At 39.1% G+C, this 27,218-nt stretch overlaps 3 protein-coding genes across 74 annotated transcripts in view; 1 reads left to right on the plus strand and 2 right to left on the minus strand.

Annotated features, from left to right (window-relative positions):
• Positions 1–15,219, minus strand: part of REXO5 (RNA exonuclease 5) — a 61,303-nt gene extending 46,084 nt beyond the window's left edge. For 8 of the 17 annotated variants that reach the window (XR_014840632.1, XM_085017414.1, XM_021086509.2 and 5 more), the window contains exons 1-7: positions 15,157–15,219; positions 14,615–14,759; positions 10,017–10,129; positions 8,921–9,047; positions 7,735–7,831; positions 3,623–3,766; positions 1,455–1,543 (exon numbers count right to left, since the gene is read on the minus strand). Coding sequence is in view for 14 of the 17 variants with exons in the window: in XM_085017414.1 (XP_084873540.1) it covers positions 1,455–1,543; positions 3,623–3,766; positions 7,735–7,831; positions 8,921–9,047; positions 10,017–10,129; positions 14,615–14,755 (711 nt within the window). In the remaining 3 variants the exon portion in view is untranslated. Of the gene's footprint in view, positions 1–1,454; positions 1,544–3,622; positions 3,767–4,181; positions 4,469–7,734; positions 7,832–8,920; positions 9,048–10,016; positions 10,130–14,614 lie in introns of all 17 variants that reach the window. The other 9 variants (XM_085017412.1, XM_085017406.1, XM_085017404.1 and 6 more) reach the window with 6 other exon arrangements.
• Positions 15,220–15,271: 52 nt separating this feature from the next.
• ERI2 (ERI1 exoribonuclease family member 2) overlaps positions 15,272–27,218 on the plus strand; it is a 40,875-nt gene continuing 28,928 nt past the window's right edge. For 18 of the 50 annotated variants that reach the window (XR_014840643.1, XR_014840651.1, XR_014840638.1 and 15 more), the window contains exons 1-8: positions 15,272–15,307; positions 17,315–17,382; positions 17,470–17,553; positions 17,869–17,996; positions 18,764–18,920; positions 20,372–20,472; positions 20,740–20,821; positions 21,947–22,035. Coding sequence is in view for 7 of the 50 variants with exons in the window: in XM_085017421.1 (XP_084873547.1) it covers positions 15,285–15,307; positions 17,315–17,382; positions 17,470–17,553; positions 17,869–17,996; positions 18,764–18,920; positions 20,372–20,472; positions 20,740–20,821; positions 21,947–22,035 (732 nt within the window). In the remaining 43 variants the exon portion in view is untranslated. Of the gene's footprint in view, positions 15,308–17,314; positions 17,383–17,469; positions 17,554–17,868; positions 17,997–18,744; positions 18,921–20,371; positions 20,473–20,739; positions 20,822–21,946; positions 22,036–22,235; positions 25,453–27,218 lie in introns of those variants that run through there. The other 32 variants (XR_014840667.1, XR_014840671.1, XR_014840672.1 and 29 more) reach the window with 9 other exon arrangements.
• ACSM3 (acyl-CoA synthetase medium chain family member 3) overlaps positions 23,936–27,218 on the minus strand; it is a 38,280-nt gene continuing 34,997 nt past the window's right edge. For 4 of the 7 annotated variants that reach the window (XM_021086514.2, XM_085017430.1, XM_003124568.6 and 1 more), the window contains 2 exons: positions 25,306–25,425; positions 23,936–24,674 (listed from right to left, as the gene is read on the minus strand). In XM_021086514.2, coding sequence (XP_020942173.1) covers positions 24,588–24,674; positions 25,306–25,425 — 207 coding nt within the window. In that variant the 3' untranslated portion in view covers positions 23,936–24,587. Of the gene's footprint in view, positions 24,675–25,301; positions 25,426–27,218 lie in introns of all 7 variants that reach the window. The other 3 variants (XM_005662098.4, XM_085017431.1, XM_085017428.1) reach the window with 2 other exon arrangements.

A 27,218-nucleotide genomic window follows, 5' to 3' on the forward strand; every position in this document is an offset into this window, starting at 1 on the left:
AAACAGTGGAAGTTCTTGCTTCATCTCATTATTCAGGACTACATCAACTACCATCTACTCTAATCTACTGGGGTCCCTGCAACAATAGCACAGTCTTTTGTTGACTAGGGAATCCAGTGTAAATGAAATTAAAGCTAGGCAGGGCTATTGAACATTACACTTAAGGCAATCAACACAGTACAATTTCTCTGGGAAGTATGGGCTCAAGGAAAAGGGATGGAAATAATAACACCAATTATAATTGAACAATTTACTGTGCACTACATCCCAGTATAGTGCTAGGTTCCACCAAAAAGTAATTTTTATTAGCATGCCCTATTATTATCTAATCCAATTCTAAGCATTTTACATATACCACCTCACAATAATCCTATGAAGTAGCCTCTATTATTTTCTCCACTTCACAGAGGGAGAATTAGGGAATCTGTCCAAGGTGATAGGTAAGGCCAACATGCACACCTTAGCACAAAAGACTCCAAATCCTTAGTTCTTAGCTACTCTTTTAAGAATTAAGAAACAGTTACCTGAGTATTAAGTGAGAGATGATACTCTGCCTTTGAAAGGAAACTTACTAATTAAACAATGTAAAACACAAAGGAGCTTAAGCAGGGAAATCCTTACTTCTGATCTCAAATGTGAATGTGTAAAACTAAGCCAAACCAATGATAATTGAGGCAAAGTCCTTAAGGCAACACCAACAAAAAAACACTTGCTCAAAAGACAGAAGGAAAAGAGTTCCTGCCATGGTGCAGAGGGTAAAGAATCTGACTGCAGTGGCCCTGGTCACTGTGGAGGCACAGGTTCGAACCCTGGTCTGTAGTTTAACCCTGCAGTGGGTTAAAAGGATCAAGCATTGCCACAGCTGCAGTGTAGGCTAACTCAACCCCTGGCCTGGGAACTTCCATATGCCATGGTTAGCCATAGGAAAAAAAAAAAAAAAAAAAAAAAAAAAAAAAAAAGAAGGAATAAACTGCTAATAATGTTCCAAAATTAGGTTAAACATATCAACTAGTTAGAAAACTTGACATTTATTCCTCATTCTAGAGCAAAGTTTCAATTTTTCTAAAATCTGAGTAAAAGGGTCTACTTTTTTTTTTAGGGCCGTGCCCACGGCATATGGAGGTTCACAGGCTAGGGGTCGAATTGGAACTGTTGCTGCCGGCCTACACAGCCACAGCAACATGGGATCCAAGCCGCATCTGCAACCTACACCACAGCTCATGGCAACGACAGATCCTTAACCCACTGAGGGAGGCTTGGGATGGAACCGGGATCGAACCCGCAACCTCATGGTTCCTAGTCAGATTCGTTTCCACTGTGCCAAGACGGGAACTCCAAAAGGGTCTACTTTCAATTATTTAAACTGTGTAGTGGAACTGTGTAGTGGAAAGCACTGAAGAAAACCAGACTCTAGCTTAGAATGCTGCAGTTGAAATATCAAAAGCAGTACTTACCATTTCACAATCAAGCCCAAAGAGAGGACTATTGTCTGTTATAGAACCATTACATTTGGTAGGAACAAAGTTCTCACAGTCAGGAAAACCTAGCAGGAAAAGGAATAAAATACTTGCCTTAAGAACTAGAAATGGTAAACATAGTCCTAGATGTATCCAGGGAAAACTGAAATATCATGTTTGTGGGGCACCTTCTCTACATTAGACACTTGAAATACAAAGACTAAATAAGAGAGGATTTCTGTCCTCGATTTTTTCTCCAGTGACTTTGGATTTAGCCACAATTTTCTCACTTTTAAAAAAGCACTATGTGTCCCCACATTAAGCTCCTTTTGTACATCAACTCAATTAATCCTCGTGGCAATTCTATCATATATGAACTGACAACTCCATTTTACAGATAGCTTTTTCATTTAAATAAACCTATTTTAAAAGGAAAAGTCTATCTGGGATACAAAAAGAACTCCAATACCTTAATAAAAAAGACAGTCCAATTACAAAATAGACAAAGGAGGAGTTCCTATTATGGCTCAGGAGTTCCTGTTATGGCTCAGACGTAGTGTCTATGAGGATGCAGGTTTGATATCTGGCCTCACCCAGTGGGTTAAGGATCTGGCATTGCCACAAGCCGTGATGTAGGTCACAGATGTGGCTCAGATTTGGCATTGCTGTGGCTGTGGTGTAGGCCTATGGCTGCAGCTGATTCAACCCCTAGCCTGGAAGACTTCCATATGCCACAGGAGCAGGCATAAAAAAGGACAAAGGAGATGAAAAGATATACAAATAGCCAATAAGCACATAAAAAGATGTTCAATATCATCAGCCATCAGAGAAATGCAAACCAAAATCATACTACTACTTCACACCTGCTAGGATGGGTATAATCAATAAAAGAGCATAGCAAGTGTTGGTAAGTATGTCCAAAAATTAGAACACTTGTACATTGCCAGAGGGAATGTAAAATGGTACAACTGCTTTATAGACCAGCCTGGCAGTTCCTTAAAAGGTTAAAACGAGTTATTACATGATCCAACGCCTAGGCATATACTCAAGAAAAATAAAAATGTTATGTTCTTACAAAAATTTGTATCTAAATGTTCACAGTACCATTATCCATAACATCCCCAAAGTGGAACCAAGCCAAATGTCATCAACTGATGGGTAAAATGTATATCTGAATGTGGAACATCATTACAATGAAAATAAATGAAGTAATGATACATACTATAACATGGACTAACTTTGAGAATTTCATGCTAAGTTACAAAAGACCACATATTGTATGATTCCATTTATATCTACCGTAGGTAAATCCACTGACAGAAAGTAATTAGCAGTTGCCTAAGGCTAAAGGGCACTGGGGAGAAATTATAGTAAAGGGTTTTTTGGGGAGGGGGTGAGGAAAGAGTCCTAAAATGATTGTGGGTATGGCTGTAAAACTCCATAAGTACACTAAAAACCATTGAATTATACACTTTAAATGGGTGAACTGTATGATACGTTAATTATATCTCAATACGGCTTTTTTTTTTAAATTAAAAAAAGGAATTTTAACATCGCTGATGAGATCAGGAGGTACTAAATAAAAGAATTTTTATAAACTCTTTACTACATAACTGACCAAGGCTCTGAGCCTAGACACACCCTATTTATTAAAGAAAGTGGGGGAGGGATGGATGGGAGGAAGATTAGAAGTACCAGAGAAGTGTTAAAGTGTTAAGACATATTAGGAAGTTCCCACTGTGGCACAGCAGAAACGAAGCCCACTAGTATCCATGAGGATGTGGGTTCAATCCCTGGCCTCGTTCAGTGGGTCGGGGATCCAGCGTTGCCATGAGCTGTGGTATAGGTCACAGACATGGCTTGGATCCTGTGTTGCTATGCCTGTAGTGTAGTCTGGCAGCTGCAGCTCTGATTCGACCCCTAGCCTGGGAACTTTCAATGCTATTTAAGGCCACTGTCATGTATTACCTAAAATCAATTGTGGTACATACACATACTACACTATAGGAAACATGGCACTTAAAATATTTCCCATTAATTAACAGAAGATGGAATAAGACATTTGGAAGGCAACCCATTAAAATGAACTTTCAACAGTAATATTTTTAAATAAAATGACAGATATTTTTCCATTGTTACCAACATCAGATTAAATCTAAATCAACCTTGTAATGGAAAGTGGTACGCTTTCATTTCCTCCTTTGTAAGAAGGCATCTGGTCAAGCCCACTTTCTTAGAGCCATACTTTTGAATGATGGGGTCATTCTGTGGGCTGATGCTGACTTTTGAGCTCACAGAAGGTAAAGACCCTGAAATAAGGAAAAATGAACATGTTAGAATATTTAAGACCTCAGAGGACATGTCTTTTAATGTTGTATAGAGTTTTAAGCATGGTGAAGAGCAAAAGTTTTATAATTTAAGCATGGTGAAGAGCAAAAGATTTATTAAGACCCAGACTCAACTTTTAAGAAGCCGGCACTCTAATACACTTATAGGAACACAAAGAGAAAATAAGTCTTAAATGGTTTATAATAATAAAGGCTATAAAAGGGAAAGGACAAATACTCTGGCTAAGATGGTAAGGATGATTCAAGAGAGGAAAGGATTAGCTGAGTCTTAAAGCAAGGGGTAATTCAGAATTCAGATATTAGACCAGTCCATTACAGTACCTGCCATTCCTAACAGCCCATTCTAGATAAATCTACTCTACCCCTAACCACTTACTCAAGAACCAATCTGTTCTTTTAAGCAGGGGTGGTCTTAAGCGTGGGGACCTGGCTAAAGAAGGATCCATCTAGGAGTTCCCATGGTGGCGCAGCGGTAAAGATCCCTCCTAGTATCCATGAGGATGTGGGTTCGATCCCTGGCCTTGTTCAGTAGGTTAAGGATCCAGTGTTGCTGTGATCTGTGGTGTAGGCTGTAGACACAGCTCAGATCCCACATTGCTGTGGCTGTGGCACAGGCTGGCAGCTGCTCAGTTTGGATCTCCAGCCTGGGAACTTCCTGCAGCCCTAAAAAGACAAAAAAAAAAAAAAGGACCCATCTATAAACTGACTTGATATTCCTTCTCAAGACATGTTCAAAAAGGACAAGAGTAATTAGTTAAGCTGATAAGGTTTGCTTGCTTTCAGAATTGAACTAAGAAATAGAGAATAGACCAGTTGGAAGAGATTAAAAAAAAAAAAAAAAAAAAAAAAAAGAAATGAAGATGATATTGAAAGGGATGGAGAACAGCTCTTCACCCGAGGCACTTAGATTCTTGGTGGCTTTCTAGTCCACATGCATCCTTCAAACACCCTCTCACTTAAGGTGGCCTGAATGAGTATACCGTCTTCACAACCAAAACGCCAAAGTATCAGAAGTAGGAAAGAGGGCATTCCAGGTAAGATAGAAATGTACAAAGCCAACTTGGTAGGATAGTGACTATGCCAGTTGGGGAGAAAAATGGCTACGTAGAGGAGCAGAGTAGGAGACAAGGTTGAGGAGTTCCCATTGTGGCTCAGCGGGTTAAAGACCTGATGTTGTCTCTGTGAGGATGTGGGTTCAATCCTTGGCCTCACTCAGTGGGTTAAGGATCCAGCATTGCCACAAGCTGAGGCATAGGTGGCAGGTGGGGCTCAGATTTGATGTTGCAGTGGCTGTGGAACAGGCCACAGCTGCAGCTCCAATTCAGCATCTAGCCCAGGAACCTCTGTATGCCACAAGTGTGGCTGTAAAAAAGAAAAGAAAAAAAAAAAAGGGTTGGGGGGGAGAACAAAATTGAAAGAGGAAGATAAAATTGAATTGTAGACCACTACAAATGCCAGGCTCAAGTTTGGACTTTAGTCCAGCATTCCATATATAAGGTAGAATAAAAGAAAGTTCCTGAGAAGGGAAGTGGCATAACCAAACAGTATTTTAAGAAAGATTAACCTTGGAGTTCTCTTGTGGCACATCAAGTTAAGGATCTGGCATCACTGCAGCAGCTTGAATCACTGCTGTGGCAGGGGTTCGATCACTGGCCTGGGAATTTCCACATGCATGGCACGCCAAAAAAAAATTAACCTCAAAGATATATGGAAAATGAAATTGAGAAATGAAAAATGACTTTGCAATAATTCTGACAAAAAAAAAAACAAGATAGAGTCTGGATTAAGATGGTGAAAGGGACAAAGGAAAAAGGGTATGGGAAAGAAACATTACACAAGAAAAACTGATAAAGCATAGTGACAGAAAATTCAGTTCAATCAACAAAATATTTACTGAGTACTTATTATAGGCCTGGCATTGGTCTAAGCCAATAGATTCCCTAAGGAACAAAATCAATAAAATTCTCTTAAATTCTAGCTGGGAAGATGAACAATAAATAAGCAAATACGTAATATATCAGGTGAAGATAAGAACTATGGAGAAAACTAAAGGAAGTAAAGGAGGAAAGGGAGTGCTGAGGCAGGAAAAGAGTTAATGTCATATTTTATGATCAGGGAAGGCCTCTCTCATAGTGTAACATTTAAACAGAGATTCATAAGAGCAAAGGGAAAGAGCCACGCAGTCACACTGGGTATGGGGAGCCAAAAGAAAGTAATTCTAAAATTCAAGTTGGTGTCAGAGAAAAACAGTACCAACAGAAAAGGGGATTAGAAGATGGGAGCCTGTTATTATTTAGGGATGAGAAAAATGCTTTTAGATATATTATGATTAAGGGTACAGCAGAGTATCCAGGTAGCAACCTCTAGCAGGCAGTTGAAAAGGCAGGCTTTGGAATTTGGGACATCAAACCTACAGATAAAGATAGGAGTTATCCATAGAAGAGTGATAAGTAAATTTGGGAAGAAGAGATGACTATTTCAAAGACTAAAGACTGAACTGAGAGAAGAACAAAGTGCTATGGACTATACCTTGGGGACTTGGATACTTAGGTTAGGAAAATGAAGCAAAATCCTGAAATGCGCAGAGAAGTAGCTATGTCCCAAAGTCCTTAGCATATCATTTATAGCCTATAGGACAAAGCTTTAACCTACCTTTCAGCCCTATTTCTCACCACTACCTCCCCTCTTATTCCATCTCCACCTTCCAATCATCCTCAATAATCTATATATTCTTCAGCCATATCAATTCTTTTTCCTCATTACTTCCTTTCTTTTACAACTCAATGTCTTTACATGAGTTTTCAATTTCATGACTACTGGATTCACTCAAAGATGTTTAAAACAGAGTGGAGGTCAAATTAAACAAAGCTGCAGTTCAGACACAGACATCTATTAGAAGGAGAAGAGAACAATGGAAATGTAGGAAGTTAGATACCTTTCAGACAGAGGATAATAGGAAACAGAGCCACGAAGAAGATGGGAAGGAATCACTGGTTACTCCTCATCACTTTCTCATGTCCCCTCAGTGCAACTATTCAATAATTTCTGAACACATATAAAAAGCATTATTCAACAATACTTACCTTGTTATGTGTAATAAACTTGGGTGAGTTGTATTCTATTTCATCACTCAACTCCTTGCCTCCCAAAACAGAAGGTCAGCTATAACTTGTTAACAGGACATAACCCACAGTTTGAAAAACACTGCTATCATGGATATTTATATTTTAGTTGGCCAACATCCAAACCCCCTGCCTATTCCCTACTCTAAGCAGTATTAGTGAGTGTCCCCTATATTAGTCAAAGGCAGGATCTTCCTTCCCATCTGTACACTTAAAGCTACAAAACCCAGTGACCATTTTAAAATTATTTATGGCAATTCAAGAGTCTAATGTCAGTGATATCCAGGGGGCAGACTTAGGTATCTTACCTAACCAAATGATTTCTGATGCATGAATGCCGGCTAATTTCTTTCTGTCTAATCTCGCTTGGTACCAACACTTTTTTCCTTTAAAAATTTTTTTTAGGAGTTCCCGTCGTGGCGCAGCAGAAACAAATCTGACTAGGAACCATGAGGTTGCAGGTTTGATCCCAGGCTTCACTCAGTGGGTTGAGGATGCGGTGTTGCTGTGAGCTGTGGTATAGGTCACAGATGCAGCTTGGATCTGGTGTTGCTATGGCTATGGTGTAGGCAGGCAGCTGTAGCTCTGATTAAACCCCTAGCCTGGGAACCTCCATATGCAGTGGGTGTGGCCCTAAAAAGCAAAAAAAAAAAAAAGAAAAAAAAATTAAAAAAGCTTTTCTGTTTAAGTTACTTAGAATTGAGTTTTGTTGCTTGCAAGAATAAACTTGACTGATAAACCTACTTGTAAGCATATCCACAGTGTCTTTCAGAATGAGCGAATCATCAAACCAGAACACAGCCATACCTTCCATTGTTTTGGACAGATCCCCAATTTTCTTTTTCCTTTGCAGCCCAATGATATCAGCTAGGAAATCAGATGATGGGGGAGGCAAGCGGAATTTCTGAAAATACATAATAGGCTTTTACGAAAGTAACTGAAAGCAGTTAAAATACTACCAAAGACCTAGACTCTCATTACCAGCTCAGTGCTATGAAAGGTCTGGTCCTTAACTGTTTGCATTGTACAAGGACAGTTTCCTTAATGTATAAAAGTGACTAGGTAGGTGAAACCACATTTATCCTACCCCAGAAATTTTCTTTGCTTCTCTGATTACATATTGTAAAAATGAAATATACATTACAAAAATGCGTAACTTCGAAAAGCAAAGTTCCCTATATTTTTTCAAAGGACTTTCAAGTCTATTACTTCAGAAGAAAATAGGCCAGGTAGATGACAGCAAAGCAAAGGCTTAAGAATTCAAGCCCCAGGATCACCTGGGCTTAAATTCTAGCTTGACCACTTACTAGCTATAACTTGGATGAGTTACTTCGTTTCCTTATGTACAAAGTGGGAATAAGAAAGTATCTCTCCCTAATAGGACTACTGTGAGAATTAAAGATGATACACGCAGTATGATTAATATAGGGCCTAACGTATAGGTAGTGCTCAATAAATGTAAGAAAAAAAGAAAATGGAGACCCACAGAGATTAAGTTAGGACCAATTCAAATGCTTTCAGGGGTAAATGGATGAAACAGTATGATAAAGAATGGAGCAGGCTATGGGAAAGCGGAGAGCACATGCCTTTTCTAAAGAAGACTGCTATTCAGCGTCAGGTACTCAAGGGAACTTTAGGTTGTTTTACACAAACTTAATCTTGTGACGTTGTCAGGAGAGGACCCAAGATATAGATTTTATGTAAATTTTACAATCTTTGAAAACATCATAGCCCAAATAAAATGTAGCAATATTACTATAATCTGGCAACTATAGACTGAAATCTGGGATTAAGGGTTTTGCCTAGATAACCATAGAAAAATCTCAGACAAATCTATTCTCAACACAAGGTAACAATCTTAGTCATTTTTGTTTTCTATACCGTTTATTGCTTGTTCAATCAAGTTGCCAAGGAGCATGATTTGAGACATGTGTACTAGTCTCTGGGTAGAATGACCTGACTCAGGTCCAAATACAAAGTTTGCTTAACTTACATGTCTGAATGCCTTTCGGAGAAATCCAAATTCCAAATAGAACCTGTAAAAATGTAGCTGACTCATCCCCTGCAGTATAAAAACCACCACGTTGTTCAGGTGGTTTTGGTGAAAAAGCTGGCACCAGCTGTTGAAAAGCCAAACCAACACAGTTAAGACTGATACTATAAAGTCAGTTACAGGCATCCAGAAGGGAAGTAAGCAATAACTATTCGAGTTTATTATCACTTACTGCCTAGAAATGGAGAAAAGTTATTACTGCACAGAATTCAAATAAAGATCTCTTGAGAAAATTATTCCATTCAAATCAAGTAGAATACCAAGTAATATACAATGCATTCAAATCCAAAATCCTATTAAAAATTTGTTTTAAATCAGAACTAACTAAGCTCAGTTTATAAAGGCATTATCTTCAAGATCTCAAACTGCCCTACAGGCCTTCCTTAAGACAGTAACCACATGACTGACTGGCTTTAAGAAAGTCAGTTTTAGAGAAAGTGACAGAATCTGTTAATGCATAAGAAGGCTTCTGAGGTATCTAAGTAACCTCCCCCCAGAGAGAAGTGTACATTTGAAAATCTCTCTATATTGGTACATACACAAATGCAATTTTCATTAGACACTTGATAATGGCACTGAAGATAACCAGAACAGTAAAATTCTCTTTGCCTCTGATTTGTAAAAGGAAGAAAAAAGATTGGGATTCTTATTATATGATCATGTTAACATCAATCAGGACTCTGCTGGGGGTTACAAACCAAAATATCTGTAGCAGCCAGACAGATACTATAAACAAGGGAAGAGGACTAACCAGATGGGACACTGACGTATAAATCTAAAGGGGGAGGCCATCATTTAATTTCAACAAATTGTTGTGCCATGTGGGAACAGAGGGACAGTTTCCAGATCTTGGAGTTTTTAGAAGTAAAAATATGGATTTTTGTAAAGGGATTCTCAATTTAAATTATTAGAAACTATTGTTAAAAAAAATTTAGGACATTCTGGGTGGCAAATAAATAATGCCAGGCAGATATGGTCTTCTGGATACCAGTTTGAAACCCCAGGTCTATGCCCACCATTTAAGTTCATCTCATACCTGGGTTTAGGAACACTGGATTTGCCTAGAACTGCATACTTCAGCAATTCACATAGCTGGCCATGGGTTATTTCACAGTTTTCAGCAAATAAAATGGTAGATAAGCGAGCTTTCTGCAAAGATAATTCAGTGTATAGCGAATTACAAGGAACAGAAACAAAGCAAAGCAAATTTTTAAAATATTTTAGTTTCTGATTATTTTAGCATATATCTAAACATAAGGAGAGTTTTTAATTAATTGGAAATGAAGGTCTAAGACCAATAACTTGTGATGATATTATTAATAGGATATTTAATAAACATTGATACAGAACCTTAATTGTAGATATTTGCTTATGTGCTAATAGGATGAATAAAACATGACTCATGCTCTCAAAGGGTCCATTCTACTAGGTAGGAAAATGCAGAAACAAGTAATTTCAGTATAAGGTGAGTGTTATTATAAAGGTATAGGAACGAAGAGACTAAATGACTTGCAGTGGATGAGTGTGGGGGGAGTTCTGGAGATAGTATCACTAGGATGAAAATACTGGGGCTGAACCTTAAAAACAATGAGTCAGATGGGTAGAGGGTACACTGTACCTAAACAAGTAGTTTGGGGAGTTCCCCTTGTGGCTCAGCAGTAACGAATCCAACTAGTATCCACGAGGATGCAGCTTTGATCCCTGGCTTCGCTAGGTAGGTTAAGGATCTGGCATTGCTGTGAGCTGTAGTGGGTGTATGTCAGAGGTGGCTCGGATCTGGAGTTGCTGTGGCTGTGGCATAGGCTAGCAGCTGCAGCTCCGACTCAACTCATAGCCTGTGAACTTTCATATGCCTTGGGTGTGGCCCTAAAAAGACAAAAAACAATCAAAACAAAACAAAACATGTAGTTTGGTTTGGCTGGAACTAAGATCGCATGTTACAGAGCAGCAGATATGAGAGGAGAGAGGAGTAGGAGCCATATCATAGAAAATCATGTGGTCTAAGCTAAGGAGTCAGACCTTAAGCCTCTCCTTAAAATGGCTTTGTACTTAGATCTAGTTATTAAAGTGATTCATGCTTATTTATAAAAAAAAAGGGTCAGAGAATAGAGAAACAGACAAAAGACAATAAATAAGTGAAAATAAGTCACCTGTACTTGTACAACTCAGATAATTAGCACTTTCATTTTGGTCTGGAGGGCAGCAGAACAAGACTCCTGGAGTCATACTATCCAAGTTCAAATACCAAACTCCACCATCTTAAGTGCCTTAAGATGTTAAGAGATTAGGGACAAGTGCCTTGACCTTTCTAAGGCTAAGGTTTCTTCATTTACAGAATAATTATATTTCTACCTCATAAGATTATTGGGAAGATGAATGAGGTACTGCAATTGCAATATACCGAGGGCCAATGGCTGACATACCATAGATACTTAATAAACACCAGATATTATTATTACTGCTGTTTTTCCCTGTGACTTTTTAAAGCTAAGGTTAGGCAATTACTATCCATTTCAGTTCTGAGCACTTTATATTATTATATCATTTAATTCTCACAAGTTTTATTAAGTAGGCATTATTATTATCCCCATTTTACAGATAAAGAAATGAAAGAATCGTTAAATGGTGGAAACAAGACTAGAATGCAAGCTCCAAAACCCAAACTCTTTTCATCTCTATATTATTCCACCCCAAAGGATTATATCATTGTTTTGTAACCAATTCCCCTTGCTAAAAAAAAAAGGTATAGATCTTTCCATATCTGTTAAATATAACAAACATCAATTTTTAGTAGTCCATTCTCTAAATTTACCTACGTAAAAACTTATTTATCTGAAAAAAAATTTCTATTGTTGACGTTGCTGTTGGGGTTTTTTTTTTTGGGGGGGGGGAGGTTGGCCATACTGTGGCAAGTGAAGTTCCCAGGTCAGGGATCCACCTCAAGCCACAGTTGCAACTGAGCCACAGCAGTGACAATGCCGGATCTTTAAACCACTAAGCCACCAAGGAACTCCTCATATTGCTTTTTTTTTTAATTATAAAAAATATGATGAGTATCCTTATATACCCATTTTCTCAAAATAAATTCCAAATCAAAAAAACAATGTTTATCTTACATTCTGACAATATTGCTAACTCCTGAAAGAATTTAACGATTTATATTTGCCAAACAAAAATGTATGAGACTGATAATGCATCAAAGGAAGGAGTCTATATGGTGGTGAGTGATCATGGTTGCCACACATGGGATGTCAGAGCCTGAGATGGGGGAAACACCTCAGGACTAGGGGTAGGAACCCGTGACACACATGCAGGACAGTGGCTCAATGTGAGGTGTCAAAGCTTGAGCAGTAGAGGGCATCCATGCAGTGGGAACTGGAGAGCACCGAGGGTTGACATCAGATGTTAGAACTTAGTTAGGGTAAGAAGGGCATCAATGCTGAGGGACAATAGTGGTTAACATAATTCAGAGCCAAAGTAGGGTGAAATTGTTCATGTGAGAAGGATGAGGGTGGTAACTTTTCACAGTAGCAATGAAGGTATTCACACAGGAGGGAGACCTGGTATAAGATTCCAAGTGACAAGAGCCCAAGCAAAGTGAGGAGAACGTGAGGGTTTCAGGCAATGGCAGCAATGAGGGACTGATCAAATACACTGAAGATAATGCAAATCAGTTTTCACTTCAATATAAGGAAGTTATAAATATGCAAAGGGAGAAAACTATAATGAACCCCATGGAATTAAAGTAGAGATACTGATATGAATTCATGGTTTTTTGATATGTATGGATACAGAAAAATATTCAAATGTAAATATATGTATGTATTGGAGTATTGACATCCCAATAGCAATAAGCGTATCTAGCACCCAGATCTTGAATTTCTAAATGTCATTCTCCACTAAAAAGAATAAAAGAGCCTGGGTAATCTTTTTGTGCCAGAAAAATAAAGAAATGCTCAAAGAATGATCAGGTCATGTCAAAGGGACACAGAAGCTAGCTTAATGGCCAAATATGGGATATTTTGAGCAGCAAATATCATAATAGATTATAATTCATTGAGTAAAATAGGTATCTACAAACTCATACTAATAAAAATAAATCAGGAGTTCCCTTGTGGGACAGCAGGTTAAGGATCCAGTGTTGTCCCTATAGCAGCTTGAGTCACTGCTATGGCATGGGTTCAATCCCTGGCACAGGAACTTCCACATGCTGTGGGCTGAGGCAAAAAAAAAAATAAACTGGAAGTTTAATGAGGAAGCATCTCCCACAAAATCACAGAGAAAAAGAATAAACTTTGAGAAGTTTAGCACATACTTCCTTAATCAAGTAATCAAGGTTAATATCACCAGTAAAGGGACAAAAAATTTGTATACAACCTGATAATATACAAGAGAACAGATTACTTCTGTGATGTTCCTAAGATGTATATAGCCAAATCAATATAATAAATAAGAAAAGAGACAAACCTAACTTGAGGGACATTTTACAAAATAACTGGTCCAAGATTCTTCAATAGTAAGGTTATGAATATGAAAGAAAAGACTGAACAAACAATTGTTTGGACTGAAGGAGACTTGTAGACTAAATGTAACATGTGATTCTAGACTAGATCTTATTGCTAAAAAGGACTTTTCTGGAACAACTGGAGAATCTTGGTGTCTGAGGATTAGATGGTAGTGATATATCCATGTTATTTCCTGATTTTGTTGCATTGAGGTAGTGTAGATTGTGGGAAAAAGGTAAACACTAAAATAAGGGGAAGATGAGGCATTGTGTCCCTGCGGAGGCCTGGGTTCCATCCTCTGCTGGTGGTAGTGGGTTAAAGGATCCCAGAGCTGCTTAGTCCGCAGCTGTGGCTCAGATTTAATCCCTGGTTCTGGAACTTCTATAAGCCACAAGTCCAGCCATAATTTAAAAAAATTTTTTTGTTTGTGTTTTAGGGCTGCAGGTGAGGGATATGGAAGTTCCCAGGCTAGGGGTCAAATCAGAACCACAGCTGCCAGCCACATCTGTGAGGTACACAGCAGCTCACCACAATGCCAGATCCTTTAACCCACTGAGCAAGGCCAGGGATGGAACCTGTGTCCCCATGGATCCTAGTCCATTCGTTAACCGCTGAGCCAAGACGGGAACTCCCACAAGTTTTTAAAAATGTTTTCACAGCATTAGTTCCCTTCTAATATACTGTATAACTTATTTATCATATCTATTATTTATCTTCTTTCTCCACCAGCAAGGTAGTGGAGATATTTATTTACTCACTGATGTACTTCAAGTGCCTAGGGCAGTGACCAGTACATGATAGACAAAAGAAATCTGATGACTGAAGGGATGGACCACATATATTTAGCTCTCAATAAATGACAGGGATGATCATCAGCCTTATTATTCCCCTGCTGGAACGTAAACTGCACAAGGGCAGGGAATTTTGTGCTTTTGTGCACTGAGATCTCCCCCGACCCTAGAACAATTCCTGGAACAGAAAAGACTTCAATAAATGTTCGTTGAATGAGCGTTCTTCGCGTGTGCCAGACACGACACCCGTTTTAAACTGCCAACGTCAGCGGGATGGTATTAGGATCTGGGAGCTCCAAACCGCCTCGGGCCGCCCCCTCGGGCTCCCCGTTGCTCACCTTGGCCTCGGGCTGCTGTCTCTCCTCAAGATCCCAACGGGCTCTCATCGCCTCAGCCGCCCCGACCAGCTGGTTCGCGACGCGCCTCCTCTTCTTGCCCCTCTTGGGGGCCCTCCCAGTCCTCTCCCTCTCTGGCTCCATGAAGCTGTGAAGAAAGATCGGTTAGAGCTGAGAAAACCCCGACGCCCCGCCAGTCCGGGCGGCTCCTGCGTGGGGAGCGGCACGGGCTGCGGCAGCCTCCAACCTTCCTCAGATCCTCTCAATTCAGTTTACAGAGCACTCCCCGCCCGCCGCGCAAAGCGAGGGCGCCAACGGTCTTCCCGGTTTGGCGGCGCAGCGAACTCCGCGGCCCCCAAGCCAAACGGTTTTACTGAGGACGCCGGAGGCCGCGTTCGAAACGGTTCCACAACGCCGCGAACGGCGCCTCTGACCGTTGGAAAAGAGGGGGGTGGGGCTCTGCCTAGCGGCTTCCCCACCAAAAACCACTCCCCACCCCCCGACCCCCGAAACCGCTGAACAGCAGCCCTGTGGAGAGCGCACACCGCCGCAGTCGCCGCCTCAGCTTTAGCCAGAGCCGCCGCCTCAGCCGCGCGGGGCTTTTGAATGGACCGGAAGTGGGGGGCAGAGCGACTTCCGGCCGTTGGGCTGCGGCGAGTAGGGAGCTTCGGAAATGGCAACCAAGAAGCTAGCAAGGTATGCGAGGGGCTTCTGCGCGGCCTGGGGCGGGGGGTGTCGCTCCTGGTCCGGCACTGGCGTCCGCGCCAGGGTCCGCAGTGTCAGCCTCCATTCTCTGCAGGTCGGGCGTCTCCGACCTGCTCTCTTCCCGGCTCCGGGCCGAAAGGTTCCCTCCTCTCGAGCTTCAGGCCACCCTCTGCACGAGGGTGGAAGGACCAGGGCTCTCTGTGTGCCCTTGAGTCAGCGTTTGCTTGTTCTAGGCCTCGGGAAACGATTAAGAACGGCCCTCCGGTTCCAAGATCATAGGCAGCCCCACCACACCCGTCAAACTGTTCTCCCTGCCACTAACTAGTGATCTGTTTAGTTCATAATGTAGATCATTTAGGCTTTTTTACTGCTTCTTGGACATGGTGTTCACCTTTCCGTTTCATGGAAGCAGTGCAGTGCATTAGTGGATAGGCATTACACTGCTATCTGAAATAGTTTCAGAGTTGGATGATCTTGGGTTCACATTGGGCAAATTGCTGAATTTGTTTTCTTACCCTTTAAATATAGGTAGCAAAAGTGACTGCCTTATACAGTTGTTGAGGATGAAATGAGTTCACCACCTGTGTTCAGCGCCTACTCTGTAGTAACCAATCAATAGATGTCAGCTGTTCACCACTCAAAAAACTCCAACAGGAGCTGTCTGCCTAGTTAAACTCTGCCTACTCAGCAAAGTAGTTTGTCTCACAGCACTTAAGACCTTAGTAAGCTTGTAAGCAGCTAGGGTACAGGTTCCCTGGAGAAAGAACCAGGTATGGCTTTCTTGACCTAACAGAAGCCATTTTTGACCTGGCCACAGTGCTTGTTCTTAAACAGGTCTCAGTAATTGATGATCTTAAGGGAACAAAAGAATGCAGAAACAAATGACTATTATCAGGCAAGAGAAATAGCAATAGCAAAAATAATATGTCAGTTGTAAAGCCTCCTAGTTCTTTTTCAGTGGTAAAGATCAGCCCAAAGCCCTCAACCACCAGATCAACTGGAACCTAAGGGATGATGATTTTTTCTGACCCTCTTGACTTTAATCATCTAAAGCTTAGATTCTCCACCATCTAAGCCTCTTTATGAATATGCATGTACCCTTAGTTTAAAACTTCCCCAGTTTTGCTATTTTGAGAAAGATCCCTAGTGCCCTTACTTGCTGCAAGTAATCCTTCCTGTTCCCACTCTTTACCTTGGTTTTGTCTTTTGGCTGAACACCCACCCAGTTTTCAGGTAACAAGTTCATCCCTTTCTGTGGACTTAGCATACAACTTTAAGGATCCTTTATCATATATTACCTTATGGCAGTTTGCCATGGATATCTAGTTTTTTTCGAGATATTTTAAGCTCCCAGAAGGCTGGACCTGCCCTGTCTTCTCACAGTGAGCTGCATACACAGTGAGGACTTGAAAAATGCAAAAACAGAAATAAATTGAGCTTTTTGATACATCTTTACAATCACTTGAGTATGACTCTAAAATAAGAGGAGCAAGGAGTTCACGTTCTGGTGCAGCAGAAACAAATTGAGTAGGATGTGGGTTCTATCACTGGCCTCGCTCAGTGGGTCAGGAATCCAGCATTACCATGAGCTGTGGTGTAGGTCACAGACGAGGCTTGGGTCCCGTGTTGGCAGTGGCAAAGGCTGGCAGCTGTAGCTCTGATTGGACCCCTAGCCCAGGGAACTTCCATATGCCTCTGGTGAGGCCCTAAAAAGGAAAAAATATAAAATCAAATTAAATAAAATAAAGGGAGGAGAAATAATTGTCTTAAGTCTGCAAATATGCACTTTGAAGCCCAAGCAGGTAGAATGACTACTAAAATCAAAAGAGGGTGGCAGTTAGTATAAAAAATCAAAGTCTTGCCCTCAAAATCTAATTCAATTTCAATTATAATACATAAATATATTCATAATGTGGGTTATACCATCAGTTTGTTAGCTTATAAAAAGAAGAGTATGAATGAGTTTGTTGGACATACCTGGATTGTTTACCTTTTTAGGCAGCTTGGATTAATTAGGAGAAAGTCAATTGCACCAGCAAATGGAAATCTGGGAAGAAGCAAATCTAGTAAGTAGTGTCATTAGTTTCTTTATATTCTGTAGCCTTGTGTTTTTAGTACTAATAAAACATTAAGGACACTCTGATCTTTTGTAGAGCAATTGTTTGACTACTTAGTTGTCATTGATTTTGAGTCAACATGTTGGAATGATGGGAAACGCCACCGGAGCCAGGAAATAAGTAAGTCTGAACTGCCAGTAGCCAAAGGTAGCACTAGATAAGTTGCTTGAAATTTTATAGCTATAAAACAGTTAACAGTTAGTTTGAGAAAATAAACTTTAGTGGATATGCCCATAACTTTAACAGTTTGATTTATTCCTTGGCATAACTTTATTGAAACCATCATATCATACTGCTTTGGTCATTTTGATATGCTTTTACTAAAACAGTCATTGTTCAATAATGTTGTGTGATGGCAATATATGTTTAATTTAGAGTGATTGCAGCCTTAATTTAACAATTATATATGCGTCAATTGCTAATTCTTTTGTACAGTTGAATTTCCAGCTGTATTGCTGAACACATCAACTGGAGAGATTGAATCTGAGTTCCACACCTATGTTCAGCCTCAGGAACATCCGATTCTTTCTGAATTTTGCATGGAACTAACAGGCATAAAACAGGTATGTCCTTCTTTTTTCACTTCTCTTCACATCCCTCCCACCCCAACAAAAAACAAGCAGGCAAGATGCAAATATTAAAATTCAGAAAGCAGTTTCAAAAAGAAAATAAAAGCTATATGCCATTTGGAATTAGGTTTATTCACTGTTCAGGAGAAATAATGTTCCCTCCAGAAGTCCATTGGAATCTTTAAAAATTAGAAAGAATGTGTTATAAAAGAAAATCAAATTTTTATTTTATAGAAATTAAATGACATCAATTTTCTGTCAATTGGGATATATTTATTTCTGTGTGATTTTAGATCAACCTAATTTTTCTTATCTTGTAAAATTTTTTTTTTTGTTGTTGCTATCTCTTTGGGGCCGCTCCCACGGCATATGGAGGTTCCCAGGCTAGGGGTCTCATCGGAGCTGTAGCCACCGGCCTACGCCAGAGCCACAACAACGCGGGATCCGAGCCGTGTCTGCAACCTACACCACAGTTCACGGCAACGCCGGATCGTTAACCCACTGAGCAAGGGCAGGGATCGAACCCTCAACCTCATGGTTCCTAGTCGGATTTGTTAACCACTGCGCCACGACGGGAACTCCATCTTGTAGAATTTTAATCATTATATTATCTCTTTCCCATGTGTTTGACATTTTTTCACTAAACAAACTCTTTGCCTGTTAGAACCTCTTCTTTGTTGTGTATCCTCCACAGTGCCTAATTTTGTCCTCAGTAATTATGAAATTCACTTGTTGAATTTAGATATTGCGACTCTGTGCAGGCTCAAGTTGATGAAGGAGTCCCTCTGAAGATTTGTTTATCTCAGTTCTGTAAATGGATTCAGAAGATTCAGCAAGAGAAGAAAATTATTTTTGCTACTAGGATTCCAGATAGTTCTGCTTCTGAAGTAAAATTATGTGCATTTGTCACTTGGTCAGGTAAAAAAATGTTATATTTATCAATCACAAATGAGTGGCATTGCCACTATGTAATTCTTTTTCTCTAGTAGGAATTATACTTGTTAACTTCCTGGACCACAAAAAAAAAAAAAAAAAAAAAAGCAACAAAAACAAAAAAACCCCAAAAAACAAAAAAACTCCTGAGTGCCTAGCAGATGTTAACCAAGAAAAGTAAATTTGTTCATATTTTAAACATTTTAAATGCCTTAAAAATTTAAGCCCTAACTTTAAGAATCTTTCTAGATAGATTGCTCCTCTCTGTTCTCCTGAATTTGGGCAAAGATGATTTAGTGAGAACTCTTATCATGCTATTTTATACAGCTTTGAAAAAAAGACCTCGTTCAACTTGCATCCTTTGCTTTTTTATTTTCACTTACTGATGTATATATCAAGGGGAAAAAAATGGGCCATTTAAAGTAGATCTTTTACCTGGCCATTACAGAGCATAGCCATTAGTGTACCATTGATAGCATAGCATTTATAGTCACGTTTGGTTTCTGGTCTCTATGATCAGGCCACTCAAGTAACTGTTCTCTTGCTCTCTGTACATCCCTGCTCAACCAGTCCCTACTTCACCTACATTCTACTCACATGACTAACCTTCCCTCTTAATGCATACTTGCCCCTGGCCCCAGCTAGTGATTGTTCTAATCTTTAGATCAGAACACCTGTACCATGATAGCTTATCAAAGGGGCGAGAAGGGCTTGCTCTTCAGCTGGTTTCCCAGGTAACCCATGAGCCATCCTGATGTTAGCGCCCCGTAAAACTGGTAACAAGTATCAGAAGACTGCTGCCATGTCCTGCATGCCATCTGCCACACGTGGTCAGGTGTCACTCCAAGACCTTGTTTCGGACATGTACAATCCCCCATCCATGAAGCCACTGATGATTCTGTCGATGACTCCAAGCTCTTTGGTCTTGAGGCTGGGCAGGTAGGGGGCTTGCAGGCCTTTGGGGTACGGCCCAACAGGGTGCCTGTGAGATGTTTGATTTCTCAATTACATTAATATTTTCTTGAATGTTAAAAGCAGATAACTTTATCCATTGTAGGCTTTGTAATTTGACACCTTACTCTTCTTTCTGAAATATTTTTATTGGGCTTTGCTGGAGTTTTAAGAAATCATTTTGAAACTGAGTCACCTAATTTAATAGTAAGTTATATAAAATGAATAATTGTTAGATATTAGCAGGGCAATTAAATCTTACTAGTCTTATATATTCTATGTATAGTATAGAATATATATCATATGGGATGTATATTATAGGGTATAGTATATTATTATAGTGTAATATATGCTGTTACATGTTATTCTAAGTCCTCCTACTACTCTGTTGTATATCTTTCAGCATTTTATTTATAAATGATGATAGCTTAAGTAAAAACTGCTGGCATCATTGACTTTGTTCTATTTTAATATACTTAATGCAGACTGGGACTTGGGGGTTTGCCTGGAGTATGAGTGTAAAAGAAAACAGCTGTTAAAACCCGTGTTCCTTAATTCTTGGATTGATCTCAGAGTAACTTACAAGGTAAGGGTCAAAGATCAGAGCATGTTCACTTTCCTTCTATTGAAAAATGATTAAACTTTATCCCCAGCATGGATATGGGTTTCTATAAATAAAATGTTTTGTCTTAAAATGTTAGCATAAATACGTTTCTTAAGAGTATAAAAACAACAGAAAAAATGAACACATTCCAAATCTAATAGAATAAAAATTATGAAAAGTAAATGGTTAATTCATAGCCTTTCAAATAATAATCATTTTTTAAAGATATGTTGTCTTTTATTTAACTAGATTTTCTATAAGAGAAAACCCAAAGGACTAAGTGGTGCCCTGCAGGAAGTGGGAATAGAATTCTTGGGACGAGAACATTTTGGTTAGTATAATTTGAAAATAATTTTATTATATATGTCATTTTATTTTTATGCAGTCTTTCATCTGAATCTCACTTTTTGATGATGTCATTAACAAGGAATATCTTTCAGCCCAAAAAACCCTAGTCTGCAATTCAAATTGTGGCCAAGATTTTCAAATAATCACCTTCATAAATATTGTAAGATAAAGACTGCCATCTAGTGGCTTTTTAGTTGCTAAAAAGAATGAAAAGAACTAGCCAAATGAGAGATAATATGCCCAAATAATACGAGACAATACAAATAAGATAAATACCCAAATAGTAGACTAATGAAATAAATGAACAAGACTATTAGATTACTCATAAAACATGGCCCCTACAGAATGTTGGTCATATTTTTTTAACTAACAAATTTTTTTTTTTTTTAATCTTTTTGCCTTATCTAGGGCTGCTCCTGAGGCACATGGAGATTCCCAGGCTAGGGGTCTAATTGGAGCTGTGGCCACCGGCCTGTGCCAGAGCAACATGGAATCCAAGCCAAGTTTGCAACCTACACCACAGCTCACGGCAACCCTGGATCCCTAACGCACTGAGCAAGGGCAGGGATCGAACCTGCAACCTCATGGTTCCTAGTTGGATTCATTGACCACTGCGCCACAACGGGAACTCCTTAACTAACAAATTTTCACCTTCTCTGTAAATGCGGGAAATCTTGTCTTTTATTTGTAAGGCTGCCACAGCTTTCCACAAAGCCATTTTTCATGATTAAAATTCATCATAAAGCCGGGAGTTCTCATTGTGGCTCAGTGGAAACAAACCCAACTAATATCCATGAGGATGTGGGTTTGATCCCTGGCTTTGCTCAGTGGGTTAAGGATCTGGCATTGCCATGAGCTGTGGTGTAGGTCACAGACACAGCTGGGATCTGGTGTTGCTATGGCTGTGGTGAAGGCCAGCAGCTGCAGCTCCTATTTGACTCCTAGCCTGGGAACTTCCTTGTGCTGCACTTGTGGCCCTAAATTTAAAGATAAAAATAAAAGCCAATAATATGTTCCAATTTCTACTTAAGTGGTGGTATATTTTCTTTGCTTGTATTTCCTTACATTGGTACCATCACATTCAGTGCTTGAAAATCTGTTTCCTCAGGATTAGATGATTCTCGGAACACGGCTTTTCTTGCTTGGAAGATGATCAGGGATGGTTGCGTAATGAAAATTACAAGGTCCTTGAACAAGGTTAGTGGTATCTTGTTTCTTTATTCTGTTATTTCAACCTCCAGAAGTAATCTTCGGCTCATTGAAAGGTGTCATGTATGCTGTCATTCATAAATCAATCAGTAATGACGTTTTTCTTTTTTGTCATGTAATGGGTACTAAAGAAATTATGAATGCATGCAGAGTTTCTAAAGCTCTTGGGTTTGTTTGTGGAATCATAGGTTCCCACTAAGAGGAATCCTAACATTTTGCCCAGAAATTTGAATACGGATCACGTTGAAGAAACATCAGCCTGCAACAGTGGCATTCATGATCCCAGCATATATGGTAGGGAGCCTAAAAATACAATAAAAGCTCACGAGAACGTTCGGATGAGGTCAGCTGCTGTGAATTCTCCTGTAAAGTTACAGCAAAATCAGTTACAACTAAAGGACAATGTAAAAGCAGGTCTTCATAATGTCAAAAGCTGTTTATCTCTTTTTACTGCTAACTCCTGGACTTCTGTGGGGCAGTTACAGTCTTCCAGCTTGAATACACCCATGCAGAAGCAAATAAACCAACTTCTTGCATTTAATACCAATTCTAAGTCTTCAACAGTTGGTTCAGAATTGGTACGTGTTTCAACTACGATTTCGTCTGTTAATAATGTTTCTGATATGGAAATGAGTTCTGCTCTTGACTGTTTACCTATGCTGGCTGATTGGGAGGATGTAGCTTTACTGCCAGCATCTCAGCCTGAGCAGAATACATATGGTATACCTTCCATTAGTGACTCAAACTTGGATTCTTCATTTAATTCTGGAGAAAGAGTAATGGTTTTAGGAGAATCTGAAATAGTAAGTCATGAAAACTTTGGAGACACAGAAGAAGCTTCTCAAAAATCTGAGAGCTCTAAGTCTATTGTGTATAAGAGTCCACACACTACTATTTATAATGTAAAAGAAGCCAAAGATCCAGGTTCAGATGTTTCTAATTTTAAATTACCTGAATGTAAATCAAGTAGCTTCGGCAGTGTTAACACCAAATTGTCTCATCCTTTAGCTTTGGGGAAATATCCTCCTCTTCTAGGTAGTACTAAAAGGAATCCATCTAGTCCTCTACTTTTCCCACCAGCTAAAAAACAGACCTTCACTATTCATGAAGAAAAGCCTACATCATCTGATGGCTCCCCAGTGAGTTCTTCTGGGAAGATCCTTCCCTCTGTCTTAACTTCTACAGTTAACCTACAAGAGCCTTGGAAGAGTGGGAAAATAACACCTCCTTTATGCAAGTGTGGCCGAAGATCTAAGAGACTTGTTGTTTCTAATAATGGACCAAACCATGGAAAAGTCTTCTATTGTTGTCCTACTGGGAAGTATCAAGAAAAAAGAAAATGTGGTTATTTCAAATGGGAACAAACACTCCAAAAGGAAAGAGCCAATAACGTAGTTCTGTCTCACTCCCCAGGGGGACTCACTTTTAGTTCTCCGGAAACAAGCCGTATTTGTGACAGAAATCTAAATTTTTCTACTAGAAATTCATTGAGACTCAGACCTTCAATGAGGAATTGACTTTTTTTTTTTTTTTTTAACATCTAAACTGTTTTCACTTTAATATGATTTTTAGTGCACCAAAGAGAAAAAAATGTGTATAGGGTACAAATTGTGAAGACAGTAAGCTACAGTGGAGCTATTCAATACATTCTCTCTCTTACACAGACATACTCTGTCACACACGTTCACACTGAAAATAGAAAAAAATTTCTTTTCACAGCCTTCTAATTTCATTAATATTTGTCTTCTGTTCATGTATGAGTCCTGATTGCTCCCTGAATTCCAAAAATTATAAATATTCTGTTAATGTCTTATACTATTTTATTTACGTTTCATATATTAACCCTTGCCACATTTTTCATACTTTTTTTGAAGAACCACAAATGAAATACTTGGTAAACTATTTATTAGGTTAAACATAGTAAGCAAAATTACTAATATAAGATATCCTTGTTTCTTTCTGTTGAAATTATAATTTATGTACAATATTATATTAGTTTCGGGTGTACAACATGTGATATCCTTCCTTTACAGTTAGACCTTGAAACGAATTTTAAACTATTTTTAAATCATTTGAATAAAAGTGTGACTAATAAAAATCCCTGGCCTATTTTCAGATAGCTATTTGTATTTTAAGCATTATGGTGATTTCATATTTTAAATTTCTCCAAAAATGTTTATAATTTGTTTAGTTTATTTCAACACTTGAAAATTGGTTTTAATTTATATATCACCATATCAAAAAAATTATTCAACTAAGATTTGAGATCTGACAGGTCAGAGATTTGGTTTAGAAACTGCGTCTATACTATACATTTAAAACTTCCCTAAGCAATTGATGGTGTTCTTTTTACTGACACTAATGCAGAGGAATTTACTGAATATTTTATTTCAGAATTCAGCCTCTGATGTTATAACCACAAGATATTTTAAATCAATTAGTTTGTAAACATACTATCACATTTTTTACCACTTCTTCATAATGCTATGGTTTTTACAAGGTCTTATTTTATAGATACCGTGATAATTAATGGAATAAATTTAAATTTTTTTCCATTCCTTCTTCCTCAGTTCATTTCTTTTTATCTTCCCACTGATAGTCTTTGGCAGCTCTTGAATAAATTCTATCTGTTGAAATCAAGGGAAGATAGTTAGCCCAGAAAGGTTTCATCTTACACAAAGTCAATTATATAACAGTTCTATTATGAACTCTAGGTGAAAGAATCAGTGTACCCACTGGGTGGATTTTTTGTAACGGAAGTTTCCATTGTGGCACAGTGGTTAACAAATCCGACTGGGAACCTTGAGGCTGCGGGTTCGATCCCTGGCCTCGATCAGTGGGTTAAGGATCCAGCGTTGCCGTGAGCTGCTGTGGTATAGGTCGCAGACACGGCTCGGATCCCTTGTTGCTGCGGCTCTGGCGTAGGCCAGTGGCTACGGCTCTGATTAGACCCCTGGCCTGGGAATCTCTATTTGCCACAGGAACGGCCCTAAAAAGCCAAAAAAAAAAGGACAGGAGTATTGTTAAGGAGATTTTTGTTGATATTTAGTATTTACTGTAAGTACAGTACGCCTAATTTGCCCAACAAATTAGGTAAGTGTTTTCGTTTTAATCTCAGATTCTGATTCTTATCCATGGCATTAGTTCAGTTTGGAATATTAGGTGTAACAAGTTTGAAGAGAATGTTCACTAAAATGGAAAAAATAAACAGCTGAAAGTTTCGAGAATACTAAGCAAATATTGTTCTTAACTACCTACCTTTCTGGGATATTTGTAAGGTGCTGTAGTTCTTTTCACATGTTCCTGAATCTCCTTTTTCAGTTGTTCTTGATCATGTGACTTGTAATCAGGGTTCAGAACAATAAAAGCCTTTACTACCTAAAATAAATATTTGAGCACCAGGAAGATAAGTTGTATATTTTTATGTTTTAGTGTGTCTTATTAATTTCTCTTAACCTGAGAATCTAAGTACAGTATTCTTTTTTTTTTTTTTTTTTTTTTTTGGCCGTGCCCACAGCACGTGGATGTTCCCAGCGAGGGATGAAATCCATGCCACAGCAGTGACACACCAGGTCTTAACCTGCTGAGCCACCAGCTCTGTACTCTTAGGCCAGCCAGTTGGTTTCCACACCTGGATTTTGTATCTAATACAAGAGAGCTTCTGGGACCTCTGCTTTGATTATGATCTATACTTGAACCTTCTCATCTCGCTACATACATCTTAAACTCTATTTTCTGACCTATTTCTGATCATCTCTGCTCTTGGCTTCTTGCTTCCTCTTTTATCTCCTTCAAAAAAGTTTTCTTTTGGAAACTTGGTAATGTACTAAGCACAGTCTTTTATATAACAACCCAGCCAGATCTAGTCTGGCTTCTTATAGGTCACCACTCCCAGTGTGGCCCTAATAAACAGTATTCTGGGTTTGCCATATCCTTGTTGAAAGGAACGGTTCTCTGAGACTGTCCACTATTATTCTATAGACACTTGTTGATGCAAGGCTGTAAAGGTTCCAACAGCCACTTTGCTATTGCTCTGACCCACTTACCTGGCCCTGAGGAATAAAAGTGGTAATGGTCTTTGCTCTAGAATTTGCAGAAGACTTGGAAGAATTAACACTATGCTCATAAATCCTGTTCCCCAAAGTTCACCCTTCCTTGAAATGTTTTAGAAAATCCTGCCCAGAGATTTTGGACTTTTAATGGAGAAGACAGGCCATTCCTCATGTGTAGTCCTCCTTAAAAGAGTGCATTGAGGTTCTCTCCTGGGGCACTGCTGCACTGTCATTTACTTCCTACCCTAGAGGCAGGACTCTAGGTGAATCAATTTGTGTGCACCACCAAATCCAGATTATCAGCCCAAGATTTGCCATGGATTGATGCTTCCTTTGTGGTCATAGTTCCAGGAGAGTCACCTGCAACTTTTATGATTAAATATTCTGCACTTAAGAGTCTTAACTGTTCTTGAATTCACAGATTCATGTGTCCAGCTTGAGGATAAGTTGGGAACATTACCTGTCTACCTTGGTCTGGGAGTAAATACTTGATCAGGAGTGATTTTTTGGAAACAATAAATCTCTCAGGACAATCAGTTAGTGAGAAGTAAAGACTTGCAGTTATAAAATTTTCACTTTTATTTTTCTTTTTCGGCCACATCCATGGCATATGGAAATTCCTGAATCTGAGCCGGATCCTTAACCCACTGTGCCACAGCAGGAACTCCAGATTTTCACATTTTGATCATTGTTTACCAGTGAGCAGTTTTACACTTTATGAGCAACTATATTTCTGTCTTTACCAAAACACCTTGAAAATGTCTTAACTTATAGGTGCCATGGGGCAATCGTGTGTGTGTGTGTGTGTGTGTGTGTGTGTGTGTGTAATTTTATCCTATCCATTTTTTACATTTCATAAAATGTATTTGTATTTATGCCTGCTCTGTTGATTGTCAACATTTTTATGAATTTTAAAAAATACCTTTGCTATAAGTGAATTGTTCAGAGGAAAATTTTTTGCGTGTAACCTTGGGCAAGTTAGGACCACCTCTCTGCCTCAGTTTCCTTCTCTATAAAGAATGTGTGAGGATTAAATAAGTTAACATAGGTATAGGGCTTATAACAATACCTGGAACATACTAAGTCATTAAAAAAAATTAGGTATTAGTTGCAGTGGTA

This window comes from Sus scrofa, chromosome 3, assembly GCF_054392235.1.
Source record: "Sus scrofa isolate SSC_HxYL_T2T_F1_AM1 chromosome 3, Sscrofa_HxYL_maternal_Yorkshire_Landrace_v2.0, whole genome shotgun sequence".
Classification (NCBI taxonomy): domain Eukaryota; kingdom Metazoa; phylum Chordata; class Mammalia; order Artiodactyla; family Suidae; genus Sus; species Sus scrofa.